This window comes from Nelusetta ayraudi, unplaced genomic scaffold (assembly GCF_046127955.1).
Source record: "Nelusetta ayraudi isolate G7.1 ecotype Tasmania unplaced genomic scaffold, CSIRO-AGI_Nayr_v1 ptg000023l, whole genome shotgun sequence".
In the NCBI taxonomy this organism is placed as follows: Eukaryota; Metazoa; Chordata; class Actinopteri; order Tetraodontiformes; family Monacanthidae; genus Nelusetta; species Nelusetta ayraudi.
In genome coordinates, this window is record NW_027466073.1 from 2,415,001 (window position 1) to 2,431,762 (window position 16,762).

Consider the following 16,762-nt stretch of genomic DNA (forward strand, 5'->3'; position numbering starts at 1 on the left):
TTACAAAATGTTGTAATATTCACATTTATTTATTAGTGAGAATTTATTATTGATTTATGAGTTGCAACACAAAATGTTGTAATATTCAAATTTATTTATTAATGTGAATTTATTATTAATTCACGAATTACAACACAAAATGTTCTAATATTCACATTTATTTATTAATGTGAATTTATTATTAATTTACGAATTACAACACAATGTTTTGATATTCACATTTATTTATTAATGTGAATTTATTATTAATTTACGAATTACAACACAAAATGTTTTGATATTCACATTAATTTATTAATGTGAATTTATTATTAATTTATGAATTACAACACAATGTATTGGAATATTCACATTCATTTCTTTCGTAACTCTTCCATTCCTTCAAATAGTGTACTGTTGGAATAAACCCTCATTCACTTTCATTATTTTATAGCTTCACTAAGAATAAGAAACCTCAGACACAGGGCTGTATGCTAAATTTGATTATTTTAAGGTTTTTAATATTCATCAATTTCAAAGTTCTACCTTTCTTAAAAGGCCTCTAATTCAAATTAAAAAAGAAATGCTGGCTTGTATTGTTTCATGTTTGTCCAAAAAAGCAAAATGTGTCATGAATTATTGCTTATCTTGGGCCTGAAAGGAATATGAACAAAATATTAAAATAAAATGATAAATATTTTTTTACTGACTCCAATTGTTTAGTTATGCTGCAGTACCTGTACTGACAGGTAGAGGTGACCCACCTACTCTCAGTTTGGCACACAGGAAGAAGAAGAAGAAGAAGAAGAGGATTCTCAGACAGTTTTAAACGAAACCGCAAAGGTATAATTTGATGAATACCCACCGTCCGACAGAAAGTATTCAACTTCACCGTTGTTGCCTTCGTCTCCATCCTGAGCATGGAGCTTGTAGACCACAGTGCCTGCTGGAGTGTCCGGAGACACCACAGCCAGGTATGGAGCGGGGACCATGCTCCATTCAGGGACATTGTCATTGACATCCATCACTGTCATCTCCAGTCGGATCAAATACCACTCTGGACCTGAGAAGTTGACATATAAGACAATGGTCAACATTCAGAACACTGAGTACCATTAAAATAGAACAGAACGGACAAACCAGCAGAGAAGTGGAGCAGAGAGCAATACAATACTTTACTATACACAGTATTATGACCTTGATACTGTGTGAACAATAATTAAATAAATACAACTTAAGTGTTGATTGTAGATTGGTGAATATTAATATTTTAAATGTGCAATGAGGAAAGAAATGTTATACTACATAATTAAACAAAACAACTGTATGCACTAATTAACACATGCAATAACGACGATTATTCCTGTCAAACAATTCATTTTCTAATCATGATTAAGCTCTGAATATCCACAGTTAACCATTTGATCTTGCATGTTTGAAATTCTGTTTTAATATGTTATTATTTGTCATCTTTATGTCCATATGCATGTGATGCAATTCTTTCCAGAGTGTCTTCATTGGGAACAGAATGAACACACGAAACAGGATTTCCTGTTTAATCTTTCTGCCCATAGTGAAATTGCGTCTGAGGTATTTCTCGGCCAAAACTCTCAGAGAGAAACAAAGAGATTGATATGGAAATCTGTATTCCCCTCCTTTAACTGAAACAAGCATCTTATGACGTCTGCTTCAAAAAACAAAAGTGATCATCTTCACACTCGCAGCAGCAGCAGCAGCAGCAGCAGCAGCAGTGTACTCGGTTGCATGTGTGTCATTGGCACGAACAAGTTCCACCTGTATGCGCTGCGGCCACCAAGGCAGGGCGTGGCGTAAACAAGGATACTTTTGGGGCTTACAAAAAAAACCAAACATACAAAAAAAGAAATTGGTAAGAAAGGAAAAACGCTTGGGCCCGACCAGTCATCCAGGAACGTGGCAGTTGGAAAGCCGACTGTGGACCAACTGGAGTCACAGAATATACGCACAGCAGCATGGGGGCCCGATAACCACTGAACTCACAAAAGTCTTTGTGTAGACTCCAACTTCCAGGTTGCAACCAAGTCAGCCCTCGTGGCCACAGCGTTTGAGGAAGATCAATTCAGCAAAGAATCTTCATTGAAAGGGCCAAAATGACAACCACTTTTTATGATAATATTGATTATTTAAATGGACCATTTAACAGCACTTAGACTCCCAAAGCTTTCCACATACACTACAGAGAAACCTTGAAGAGGTTTGTTTCATCTGGTGCGCCAATCACAAATGAAAGAAGCAGGCTGTGGAAAATTGTGCTAGTTTCTTTTTGACATAAACGCACACAACACATGCACACATTAAAAGAGGAGTGAGCGTCTGCTGGAAAGAGCAAGGTCTTTACAGTGGAAAGGAAATATTTTCAGCTTTGCCACTTTTAGTACCAAAGAATTCTTAAGTGTACAGCACTTGGAGTGGATCCAAGATCTATTTTACACGCTTTATAATCACGTGGACTACTTTTTTTATAGACAAGAAGAAGAAAAAAAAAAAGGGAAAAGGGTCTTTGAGTGTGTATGACAGTGGATGATGAAAGGATGGGGAGGTGAAGGGAAACAGAAAAGTGGTACAATAAGAGGCATTTTCAGTTCAGGAGACAAAGTGAGCGATTACCAGGTGTTGGTTGAGTATTGCATGAGTGGGACGAGGAGCCAGACACAGAGGGGAGAGCCAGCAGTCGTTATAGAAACAGCGGGATGGAAAGTTAAAGATAGAAGTATGAAACTAACAAGGGAAAGAGTAACAATGAGCAAAGCGATTGCGGAGATCAGTGGTGTTTGGGGGCACGATAGGGAAGCGGGAGGACATTAGGGAGGAGAAACACACAGCGAGATCAAAAGTCAACAGAGAAGAGAAATTAAGCAGCCCCAACGGTGCACAAAACAAAGCCTAAAACAAACAACAACAGCAACAACAGAAAAAACCCACACACACCACCACATTTCAGTCTGAAGCTCAGCCACGGTTGTGCTGTTTATCGCTTTCTGTATCAATGTCTGTCCTGTCCTGTGCTCCCTGTGGTCCCAACACAATCAGCATGGCCCATGATAATTAATAGTAAATAGAAATATATAATATAATATAATATAAATATATAATAATGAGATCTAAATATAACATACATATAATGAATAGTATAGGTATTATTCAATGCATAAATATAATATTATAATAAATAAATAATAAACATAAGCATGACTATAATGAAAATAAAAAAAATAAAGCATATTAGAGCATTGTGCCAGAACACACATTTAAAGATGCACACAAAGCAGAACACATGCTTGCAAACACAAATCTCTCTCTCTCTCTCTCTCTCTCACACACACACACCCAGACACACACACACACACACCTCCCCTGACTAATAATGATCATAAGTGGCTTACGGGCTAATGAAGGACCACAGGGAGATTCAGCGTCTTGCTGTTGCCATCGTTCACACTGATTCACCTGATACATTAGATCTCATTGGATCTAATGATATGTTGCAATGCCCAGAAACAGTGGAGCCTGCAACTCACTGATGGTGCTACGGAAGTGGGGCCCTTTGCACGCAAATCTCCTCCTCTCCTGTGGATTGAACTGCACATGGGCAGCATGCACAGTCATTTGTAATGTAAAGGCCTATTAAATGAGACTAGATTGTGAAGGGAGCTACTGTGGAACGTGATTACAAGCAAATTCAAGCTTGCCGGCATCAGATAGGTGTCAGACCCAAGTTGTATACATATTTTGACGGTGACAAGATAGCATCACAGTCTTGTGTACAACACAAATCATTGCCCTGTGATGGAGTCGCACACATTGAGTCTCTTTTGGTCAGGAGTGAAGCAGGCGCAAAAATAAAATTCTGGCCCCTTTTTCTCAGGAATGATAAACTGCAAGTCTTGGCAATTGTGAGGAAATTCACTTTAGTTTTTCACTCTCCAATTTACTCATTGGTTTTAACAATGCCTTGTGAGCCTTATTGGCTGAGCCACACTTGATAATATATATATATATATATATATATATATATATGTATATATATATATATATATATATACATATATATATATATATGTATATTATCAAGTATGTGTGTATATATATATATATGTATATGTATGTAAATATATATATATGTGTGTATATATATATATATGTATGTGTGTATATATATATATGTATATGTATGTATATGTATATATATATATATATATGTGTGTATGTGTATATATATATATATATATATATATATATATATATATATATGTATATGTGTATGTGTATATATATATATATATATATATATATATATATATATATATATATATATATATATATATATATATATATATATATATATATGTGTGTATGTATATGTATTAAAGCTTTTTAGCACTCGACAGTGAAAACACCCTTTTTCATTTTGTATGAAAATGAAATGCAGTTGTCGTCACATCCGCTGATTAAAGTGTTAGTTGAAAAAAAAAAAAAAATAGGTCAGATGCTACTGATACACCAAATCCAATGCAATGTAATGCAGGCATTACATGTGTGTAATACTTGGAGAACAGCTCAAAAATAAATCCGAGGTTATGCTCCTGATTGTGTTTAACATCTCAATAAAATTAAATAGGATTGAAGAAAAAAATGAGTCAACTTCCTGCCCTTTAGTTGGACACACACCGATCACTGCTGAACTACAGTCACTGTTACTGTTATGAGTCACTGTGCAGCTCCATCATCATTTCACACTCACAGCATTACCATTGTTTTGTCTCAAAAAAAAAAAAAAAAGCTGTCCATTTGCACCTGCAATGGCTAATCAAGGCGTCAGCTGTGATCAATGTTCTCCTCCGGCCCTCGGGGGAGGGCAGGCTGAAACGGGGGGCGGGGCGAATGCCTCAATCAATCTGGTGCTTTTTTCAATTTTCTTTTTCTCTTGCAAAACAGTGACGGCAATGCACTGCAGGTCAAATGAACCAACTAAATACCAAAGAGTTGCACCTGCGCGTACAGGCTGATAAGTGCCGGTACCAGTTGTATATGCATGTGTATGGCAATTTTGTTCCATTTGTGTTTGTACTGCAGTGAAAACTGGTTCTAGGAAGATATTGAGGAATGTTGTTCACAATTAGAACATGGGTGGAGAAAAATCAAAGTAATTCTATCATGTGTAATGGCCTTATCAAGTACTCAGTATTGGTATCAGTGAGTACTGAAATGCAACTACTCGTACTCTACATTCCTGGTCATTTCAACAAAGAGCTCATACTGTGGGGCTTCAAATACACTTTGCTTTCGATCATTTTCAATTGACATTAAAGCGCATGTTTTCTACCCATCTCATGGCGTTTTCCTCCTATGTGGTGGGTCACCGAAACACTCCATCCATCTGCTTCTGCGCCCCCCCCCCATCAAATTTTAGAAACCAACGTGTCCCCACCAGTCAAAGAATTCGCCCATCCCTGACCTAGATGGTCCGGGGGGGGGGGGGTTCTAGGTAGTTCTGGTGGTTCTAGCCCAGGCATGGGCAAACTACAAAACTGCAAACTATATATTTTTTTCTCATATTAGGTGCGTCAAATTTTGCAACCCAATGTGGCCCACCAGTCAAAAGTTTGCCCCTGCTTATGCATTTAAATGTTTGGCTGAAAGGTGACTTTAATCCTTCGCTCACAAAGAGGGCACAGAACGGAATGATATGACGCAGATTGGAGAAATGAGGGATGGTGAAGTGGAGATGTAGAGAACAGCAAAGACGGCAAAGGAGTTAATTAATTGTGAGGATTACGAGGGGCTGTTTGGACCCCCCCCCGCTAACGGCTCCATCCATAATCTCTTTAAACGCAAGGCTGCAGCCGTCACTGACTCTTTTTGCACATTCATCACGGGAGATGCCAATTACGGCGAGGGAACATGAGAGACGGACTTGAGGCTTTAGTCCTCGCTCTAATTGCAAAGGATACAAATGGTTAGGCAAAAGTTTCACAGTTCGCTCTTGCAGCACAGCTGCTGGTAATTGAAAATGTTTGCTCTGCCAAAAAAATTGTGTTGGGTGTGCTGGGGGTGGGGGCACGTTGGCAACAGCTCGGAAATGGGAAATGGGAAGACCTGCTCGTAACGCGTCCAGGGAATTGAACTGGTAAACCACAGGACGTGGAAGCACTTAACACATATACGCTGATGACGATGAAAAATCCCTGCAATTAACAGAACAAACAGTGCAGCTGTTTAAGACTAAAGTACCATTTTCACTTTTTTTTTTTTTTTGATGGAAGGCACAAATCGTGTTTTTTGGGGGGGTGGATGGACTATTGAGAGGCAGCAGACATTTTGTCTGCGTTTGTCTTTTATTTTGTTGCTGTGCTACACCACTTGATTTCTTTTTTGGCACTGGAATTCCACTGTGCAACATTGAAAAGCACCAAACATTTTTGTGCTGTTATGTTTTCCCTCTGTGTGTGTGTGTGTGTGCGTGTGTGTGTGTGTGTGTGTGTGTGTGTTGCACAACGTCCCTTGAGGTTAGACCGCCTCTCAAATGTCTTCTGGATACAAATATCGAGTATCCATCTCTCAGCAGCAACAACTTGTTTCCCTTCTTGTTGGTCCTCATCCATCTGGTGACCTTGTGACCTCATGGCCTCGTGCCATCTCCTTCCAGGTGACTGTGAATGAGGTGAATGTTGAGGGATTGAGGGATTGCCTTCAATGAGCCAATCCCCTCCTCAAATTTCTGCACTTCACCATCCTGATCTCAGACTGTCTCGTCTGTGTAATCAGGTATTGTTCACAACCTGCTCTCTGCTGCTCAACTAAAGTCGGATTAAGGCCGAACTCTCTGGGTGACGCAAAACCTTGTAGCCCTTTCCAAAGACAATGCGTCCTCTATTAAACAACCTAATAAATACTGAACCCTTTAATTAACTAAGAACATCCTGTGCCATCAGCGTGCGAGTGTTTTGCGCTTCAGCCGGGGTAACGTCAACGATCTCTGCCTCAGTCCTATTAGGGTTTGATTAGGATTCAGGAGGATTACAACCTTTTGTTCTCTTGTCTCTCTCTCTCTCTCTCTCTCTCTCTCTCCTGCCACTGAGCAATCACCACGTGGCACAGAATGCCTGTTATGCAAGTGGAAGCAAGATTTTTGATGAAGATGAAGATGATGGACAGGATTTATTCAATACTTCTCTGGTCAGTCAAAGCACTTTCCACCTGCCAAGGAAACTTTGGACATTTAATATCAGCGAGGACATGTTAACCCTGTTTTCCCGCTCTCTCATTGAGTCTATTCTCGCATTCAACATCTCCTCCTGGGAGAACCTGCTCACAGCCAAACACAAGACAAGACTCTTCCGTAAAACCAACCAGACCAGTAAAATATGCAGTTCACCACACACTCCCCAGTCTGAACTATACAATCTTTCTGTTATGAGGAAGGCCACTCTGATCACAGAAGACCCCTCAGGAGACCCCATCCACTCCACCACTCTGTCCAGTTACTACTGTCAGGCAAGATAGGATAAGATAAGATTTCCTTTATTAGTCCCACAGTGTCCCACACACAATTTCCATCATTACAGCAGCAAAGGTGCATAGTTACACGCAATAAAATGCACTGCAAACAAGTATAGGTAAATCAAAAATGGAATTAAATAGTAGGAAAAAAAACAGAGAAACAAAAGTATCTAAGCAATTTAAGATACATTTTAGATTGCATTAAATTAAATTAAATTGAATATGAACAAATCTACAAACAAAGTGTATGTGCAGAGCCGGAGAGACATCAGTGAGTCCCACCGGAAAAATATGTTCCGCGGGTACAAAACAAATTTCATCACATCTGCCATAACCACCCTGAACACCCTGAAAAAACACTACACTTTTTAACCCCCTCGCCCCATCAGCTGCTGTTTAACAGTCCCCTTGCATGCACTGGCCGCGTGTGTGTGTGTGTTTTAATTTATTATTTATTTATGTCATTGTGTCTTCATGGGAATTGTATGATATGAATTATGTGTATGTGGGCCCTGTCAAAGAATTGTTTGGGACCTTTTGGGACAGACAATACAACATATCCCATCTCTTATCTTATCTCATTACATTGAACCCATTATTCATTCGCACCACACTCATACTGGTGGTGGTAAGCTACATGTGTAGCAACAGCTGCCCCGGGGCACACTGACGGAAGCGTGGCAGCCAGTCTGTGCCAAACAGCCCCTCCGACCATGACCCAACATTCACTCACATTCGTACGAGGCAATGCGGACGAAGTGTCTGGCCCAAGGACATTGACAGACTGGGATGGAGCAGGATTTGACCAAGCCAAGCCAAGTATCTAATCCAGGGGAGGGCAAACTTTTCGACTGGTGGGCCAGAATGGGTTGCACAATTTGACAGAGGAGCAGCAGCAGGAGCAAGATGGACGGAGTGTTTTGGTGACCCACCTCATAGGAGGAAAAAATATATATCATGCAATATGTAGAAAACATGTGCTTTAACGTCAACTGCAAAAGCCAAGTCACCACAAGACCTGTCTTTGAAGCCCCATGGTATTTAGCAGTTTACTGAAATGACTCTGAAAACGCTGAAAACATGGATGAAATACAGCTATTTTATTACTCACTTATTATTAATAGAATTTCTTTCTTCAAGTTCGGCGGGCATCATTAAAAAGCTTGACGAGCAGCATATGGCCCCTGGACTGTAGCTTGCCCATTCCCCCCGTTTCTGACACCTCCTGCTTAAAACACAAAATGTCAGCTCAGAGTTGAGAGGCCCCCCCTTCTACTGCCTGTATTCACACTGTAGAGTGAAGTACTTTCGGTCAATGGACAAGCCGCCCCACCTCCTGAGCCACAGTCGCCCCATTTTTCTCTTTCTCACCTCTGGTTTGACGAGGCAGCGACAGCTGTCTGGGCAGGTGACAGGTGCTGGGAGGCAGGCTGGCTGAGGCTGGCACTGTGAGTCCGGAGCGCCGTAAGCATTGTATCATTTAAAGTCGCTTTGCCGTGAGCGAAATGCGAGCCGATGAGGATAATCAAAACTCTAGTGCCCCTTAAACACACAATTTGCTTTTATTTTGTTTTGTTTGGCTCTCCTGCTGGTTGTCCAAAAGATAAAATAATTGTCTTTCATGTTTATTTTATCTATTTTTGTCAAATCAACGCACCAGTGTGTCTCTATGATTGCAATTCTCGCCTGAGAAAATAAGACGCTCAACTCAAACAGTGCCATTACGCCTCATCGCGCACTAAAAAGCCTCAATTGAGGGTTTAAATCATGAAAGAATCCTAAACTTTAGTCCTCGCTGTCATCTAGTGCGATGCCTTGGAGACACACAAAAAAGGGAAATGAGTTCCCGTGCAGCCGGAGCAGTGTAAGATCTGTCCCAAGTCCTGCCATTGAAATATGAATATGCTTTAATGGTGCCTCGTCCTCCAGCAGAACTCCAGTTAGAAACAAAACAGGGCCATTGCTCCCCATCACACTCAACACACTTACCCATCTATCTATCTATCTATCTATCTATCTATCTATCTGTCTATCTGTCTGTCTGTCTGTCAACCATTTCATTGACATTGACACCGTGGAGACACGTGGAACATTCTTGTATGTATCTCGTCTCCTGCATTGGTGGCAAAGTGCAACCAAAGTTGTGACTTTTACCATCGATTCACATCCAGAAGCGTCTGCGGTGCGTTCGCAGAGCGTGCACGTAGATGGATGGATGGATGGATGCATTTCCGAGCGTTGCGTCAACATATTGGTTCACTTGAGGACCCTGCAAGATCGCCCGACAACCCGGGTAGTTTTGCGTGTATTTAAAGAAAACAAAACTCTTTTGCCCATCTCAACAGTGTCCCCAAGTATCGATGTGTTAAAAAAAGAAAAAAGAAAAATAACAATAAAGCAAACTGCTGGCATCATACAAAATGCAGGTCTTGAAAGTATACCTGCATTTTGTTAATCATAGTTTCAGATTTAAAGTGAAACCTGTTTTATTGGCTGACGGCCGAACTGAACACCGTTGAAGCCGATGTGTCACGTTGACGCTTCACAGTGAAATACAGCACATAGAAAAACAAAATCCAGCACGTTGTATATTATTTTGAAAATCAACTGGATCCGCCGTGTTTTCACATCACTGACTTCCTGCCTGAACGATCCTACCAGCTGGGACTGAGGCAGTTGGGACACGTGAAGTGTCAAAAAATAAATGGCGCCGGTCCTTACCAGGGCGTCGCGTTTTTACACTTCTGGGACGCTTCTGAAACGAGGCCGCTCTGCGCCTGGTGTGACTTTGGCACACTGACTTTAATGGCTGTGTTCTGCTGCCGAGCTGCGTGCGAATATGAAAAGAACATACTCGGCCCAGGAAGATGAGAAGTTATCTAAGAATTTTTTATTTATTTTTTTTTTTTGGTAAAAAAAAAAAAAAAAGTCAATGCTCTTCTGTATTCGTACTTCAATGCTAATTTGTGTGTTTTTATGTGACTCCATGAACACACTCGTAACAAAAGCAACGTGACCTATTATGACGTGAAGTCACACAGCTACTTTAGCTCTCCACTGGTACAGCTACTTCAAACACCAGGTTTTCACTTTTGCTTATCGCCAACGTTGACAGTAACAGTAGTAGTTTCCACCCAACCACCTCCCTGTGTTGTTGCGTCTATTTGCATGTTCCACTCTACTCCAGTGTCCACTTGTTTGGATCTCACTCACTCTGCTCTAAATTCAAAAAAAATAAACCTGGAAAGGACAACTTTAAAGACAAGGGCGCAGAGGGGCACTTATGTAAGTTCAAGGCATTTGTGGTATAGTTCTATGAGCTCAATGAGTTATTCTGAATTCTCAGCCACGGGCCGAGCAGGCTTAGAAGCGAGCTTGAGAGACATCAGGAGACGAGAAAAAGGTCAGGGGGAAAAGGACATCGGCAGCTTTCATTCCAGCTGGGTAAATCATGGCTGAGGCCTGAGAGTGAGTTTAATGTACAATTGTGTTGTTATTAACATCCTGTGCCAAACCAATTAGTTTGGCACAGGATTATTAATTAATTTTAAAAGGAATTATTAAATTAGTCTATTGTTTGGTGCAGTAATAAGTAGACTCAAAATAAAGCTTTGTTTTGAACTTAAAAAATGCTGCTGATTCCACGAATGGGATCGTTAGGCCACAAAGACGGAAGGAATTAGCTGAGCAGGTTGTCCTTCAGTGTGGCCCAGGATGCTCCAGTGAGCAGATACCAAAGATGCCCTAAATGTGTCCCGGGTCATGCATCATGGATTTTAAAACCAAGTAGGAACTGGGACAAAAAGAGTTTGTCAAAAACTGAATTGTCCACATCACAGGTGTTATAAATCTAGCCCTGCAGTCTCATTATATTTGGCCGGCGAGGCAACACTAGTGCTGGCTATTAACTGCTATTATACAGCACATGTATAGCTACTACTAATACTACAAATCCCAGAAGGCTCTGCTCAATCAGGACAGGACATTCATTGAAGGATATTATTATTGTTATTATTATTACTTCATTAGTTTATTGTTTTTTTTATTTTATTTCTAAATGTATTATTAGCCCATGGAAAAAGGTTACTGCTGGAATTTGAGAAAAATAAATTGAGATTTTTATTTTTATTTATTTATTTTTTTTTAAATTAGATTTTGCATGTGTGCAATATGACGTTATTTACTGTATAGCATTAAGCTTTGCTGGTTATATATTCATGTTTATTTATTTATTATTATTCATGCATTTATTTATTCCCGGGAGGGGGGAGGGTGTTCCCCCACTCACTTCACCCTTTTTTGTCGAGACACGCTGGCTCCCTCCCTCACTCACTCAGTGCTGGCTCGCCTGTCAACTTCTCTATGCCGAGTTAATTGTTTCATCTCTGATTTGCACTCAATTCCAGTACTTTTAGAAGACTTGGAGAAGGGGCCGCAGGCCGGCCAGGGGTCCAGCAGATAATGAGCGATAAAACCATGATGGATCTGGCAACCCCCCCTTGTACAGGGCTCAGTGGGAATTTGCAGTAGCGAGCAGGCAAGTGCACCCAGTGTGAAAGAGGGACTTCAGAGCACTGAAGGATAGCTTAGTTCTCTATGTGCAACAAAGAAAATAAGTAATGTAAAAGAGGACTTTCCATTTGTCTGAAGGTGTTTGCTCGCGATGAAGCCTTAGACCCCCCCCCCCCGAAAAAAACAAGACAGCAGTTTTGCTCATTATCATCATTATTGGTGTTAAAAAGTCAATTTTGAATTTTGAAGAGCAGAGAGCGAAGGAAACACAATTTGGAGAGCTGGAGTTAACACTGATTGTGTGCTCGTCGAAGAGAAGGTATGCCAAAAATAGTCTCACATATTGTCACGGTGGGGTGCATTTGCGTGAAATGCCACGACTTTTCCCTTCACTTTCCACAGCCACCATAATGCCGACAAAAGCGCAGCAAGAGAGAGGCTAAACGGATTATTAACGGGATTATTAACAAGCAGGCGTCGGAGGATTAGCCGTGTTGCTTTGAAGTCAATCTGAGAAATTGACTTGGAAAGCGCCGCCGCCCTTTTTTTCTTGTGTTCCCATTTTCGTTTGGCTTTTTTTTTTTTTTTTTTCAGCTCTCCTTCCCTCCCTTTTTCTAATTTTAAGCGAGAGAAAGAGAGGATGATAATAGTTTACAATAAACAAACCAGCCCCAAACTTGGCAGCAGATAAGAGGAGGCTGGGAGATTTGCTCACCTACTTCACAGCAGAGAGAAGGATGAGGTGTCTGTCCAACGTCACCCAATTTCTTCACTCGCATCGAATAGTTGAAAACACGTCACCAATTCAGACATTAAGGCTTGCTACGTGCTAGTGATGTAGCCAAGGCCACTTTGAACACCTGGAATGTCAATACCAAAACTATACCAAGACCAGGGGGTGGGAAGGGGGGTTGTGTGTGTGTTGGTCTGGGGGGGGGGGGACAACTGAGAGGAAGTGGAACCAGAAGGCAGAGGTGCCAGTCAGGAAAAAATAGACATTTTGCACTGCTGGATCTAAAGATCACGTCAAAATGTTATTTCAGAATGCTTGATGCGAGTCTGTCTCGAAGACTAGTGGGAAGATTGTGCCAAGTGGTGAAGATGGCTTCATGAAGGGCATCCACTGTCTGGAAATGATGTCCATTTTTGTAAGATTCCTTTGCCATCCATCCCCAAATGTTCTCAATTGGATTTAGATCAGGGGAACACGCAGGATTGTCCAACAGAGTGACATTATTCTCCTGGAAAAAGTCCTTTGTCAGGCGGGCATTGTGAACTGGAGCACTGTCCTGTTGAAAAAGCCAGTCATCACTACACAGACGAGGGCCCTCCGTCATGAAGGATTCCCGCTGCCACACCTCCACACAGCCAGCTGCTGTTTGACGCCCCTGCACAACATGAAGCTCCATCGTTCCATTGATGGAAAAAGCACCCCGGATGATGACTGTCATCTCCTTGTCATGCCAGTAATGTTGGAAGGAATGTTTTTTTTTTTGGAATCCACACTTTTGCATAGATTTTGGCTTTTAAAGGCTGCGGTCTTAAACTTTTGATCAGCTGATGAACAGACTATTTCAGTTACAGTAAAATGTTGTGTTCTACATATTGCAACTTTTTTGTGTCGCTCCCATTTCTTCTCAGCTCTACTTAGAACCTTCTTTAGATTCAGCAATGCAAAATACAATATAAAATATTATTAAAGTATATATATATATATATATATATATACATATATATATACATATATATATATATATATATATATATATATATATATATATATATATATATATATATATATATATATATATATATACACACACACATATATATACACACACATACATATATATATATATGTATATATGTATATACATATATATATACACACACACATACATATATATATATATGTATATATGTATATATATATATATACATATATGTATATATGTATGTATGGAGGCTCTGTGGTTTCAAGATAAATCGTGAAGTAAAGACGACTACACACAGAGAGACTCCACAATCTGCCACTAGAAAGCGTTACTGATTTCGGGCCTCACCCTTGGCTTCTTTTGTGATTTCTGCTTACAGCAAATGGCAAGCTAGCTGACAATGATTAAATAATTGCTTTAAAAAAAAAAAAAAACAGAGGGTGGAATGTTGGTTATCTTCACTTGCATGATTTAAAATGACTCATCAAAGCTGCAAAAGGCAGCGAGAGGCCACTCGAGCAGACCACCCACGCAACAACTGATGTGACGAGTAAGAAACACATGCTGATGAATTTAGCATGTCATTATCTTCATGTTGTGCGAGAAGCGCCGATTACCGCACACTTAAACATAATCTGAATAAATACCCTCAATGAGTGGGAGTATAATATCTCTATCTCCGCTGCATGCTAGTCTTAAATCACACCCAAAGCAGCTTAACATAAACGTTATGACCCGTCATACATTACAAATACTTATTTTTCCACACAGCCTGACTAATAGGGATTTGTAAATACATGAAATAAAATGGAAAGATGTCAACAAACACTTTGAAAGAAAACGATAAATCTGACTTGGGCGTGACACAACACAGTTCGGCGGTGTTTCATTTGAAAATTGCAAAAGCCCCTCTGTGATGAAGTCAAATCTGAATAAAATGTGATTTTTTTTTTTTTTTCCTATAGTCTTTATGTTATCCCAGATGGTCATTAAGGCCATATAGACATAGCAGGACTCCCACTCCATCTCATTTACTTTTGTCTCTACGCTCTTGGTCAATGAATGGCAGTTCACTTTCTTTCTGGTTGGTGCCAAGTTATTATTATATTTCATTGTTTCATAAGAAGCCATTTACATGGATCGCAAGCACATTGCTTTTATTTTTATTTTTTTAATATTGGCAGTGGTAGATTTAAGGATGAGTGTCGAATTGGTGAATATGTGTGTGTGGCCATGGCCAGTTCAGTATTTGTAGGTCAGGTTAATCAACTCCCTCTCTGAGGCTCCAGTTGCATGGGCCATATCTGTCCGAGGGGGGTGCTCATCGCCCAGGGGTCAGGGGGTCGGCAACATTTCATTCAATTTTGAAATAACTAGAAGGCTTAATAACATTTCAGCAGGCTACGCACAACCCCACGTACCCACTAGTGCAGTGAACTTGACAATTTATTTATAGTGAACCCCATTAATCATTGCTGTCAGTTTGATTATTGTAATGGAACCAACAGTTGAACACAAAGTAACTTTTTTATATTTTTTTATAATCAAATTACAAATATAATCACATTTTTTAGAATTAAAATTCTAATCTTTTGCAAGCACCAGCATAGTTTATTTATGCAATTACATTTAAATCAATGTAAATGTTTCACATTTTGTCTGAATAATTTATAGTCTTGACTTCAACATCTTCTTGCTTGCGTTTTTGTATTGTAAACATTATGATAAAATATGATGGAAAATACAAATATTCAAAGCCTGGAGAATAGACACACTTATCTGGACCTTTATTTCATTTACGAATTTGTCAAAGCATACTAGTTGGTTTCGCTGCCACTGTTGAGATAAAGCCCGCAGTGCTTTCAGGTTCAGACTGCACAGACCTCGGCTGATTATTAATGTGAATGATTTGTTTGCATCAAGAAGAAAAACAAAGGCAAGAGTGCAGTGTAACAATGGAGTATACTGTAACTGAAGCCACAAACAGCCCACAACCAAACAGGCCAATTCTGACTCTTTTTCTCGTTTCCTGCCTAAAACAAAATCCTCCTGCAATGCCCAGAGAGAGAACCATGTGAACAACATATAATATTGTCTTCCATTCTCCATGTCTTTTTATGTTCAAGACAAAAACTGCAAGAATTTCACACATCGCCGTTACTGAAAAGGAATGAATAAATAAATGAATAATTATTTTTCTTTTGTTCCCTCTGCGCTCCATCTGGCAACGTTCTTGCCCCGCCTCCCTGAAGGCTTCCCTGAAGACTCCTACACGACCACGGACACTGATTGTTCGGGATCATACGTGTGCGGTTGCCAGAGCTCTGACCAATGCACAGCAAGAATGTGTTCCACTCTGATTTGTTAATCTGACCGTGGTGACTGTTGTTAGGACCAAAATATCTTCTACTCCGAACCCGGCCTTAGGGAGGTTGGGATTAAGTTGTCTGTCACAAATGACACAATCACTCAGCGAGAGAGCATTTCTGTGTAGCCAAGGGTTAATATTTCCAAATAATCCAAATCCAACCTGCCAATACTTCAGTCTCGCTAATAACAACTCAGCAGTTTTTGAAGACTGTTGTAACTGTTTAAATCATCACAATTCTTTGTGACTCAGTTTCAAAGACTTCCAATGCTTACAATGGACCCTCTGACACCGAGTGTCAGGTGTGTGGGCTCTCTGTGAGTCATGTAGACCAGATACAGAGTTTCAAGTGGTTGAAATAATCTTCGCGCCTGAGGTGGCCTCCTAAAATTGGTGATTTTGAAAATCCAGTGTCCCCAGCCTTTAAGTGAGTTTATATTCATAAGATGTAAATATCTTGTTTTTTTCCTCTCTTACCATACAAATTTATAATTTCATTTTTCATTTTCTTTTTTTTTTAAATCTTTTTGCACCACACTATTGCTGTAATTATGCAAATTCCCCCAATGCATTGATGGTACAATGGATGGTGCAGTGGTGTGTTTGAGCCGTTATGAGCTGTGTATTTCTTTATCGTTATTATCACTGT

The 16,762-nt window shown here is 40.0% G+C and overlaps 1 protein-coding gene across 1 annotated transcript in view; it reads right to left on the bottom strand.

Moving 5' to 3' along the window:
• Positions 1–16,762, bottom strand: part of LOC142889654 (neural-cadherin-like) — a 310,909-nt gene that overhangs the window by 241,741 nt on the left and 52,406 nt on the right. The window contains exon 2 of the mRNA XM_076028445.1: positions 845–1,042. Within this exon, the coding sequence (XP_075884560.1) occupies positions 845–1,042 (198 nt within the window). The remainder of the gene's footprint in view (positions 1–844; positions 1,043–16,762) is intronic.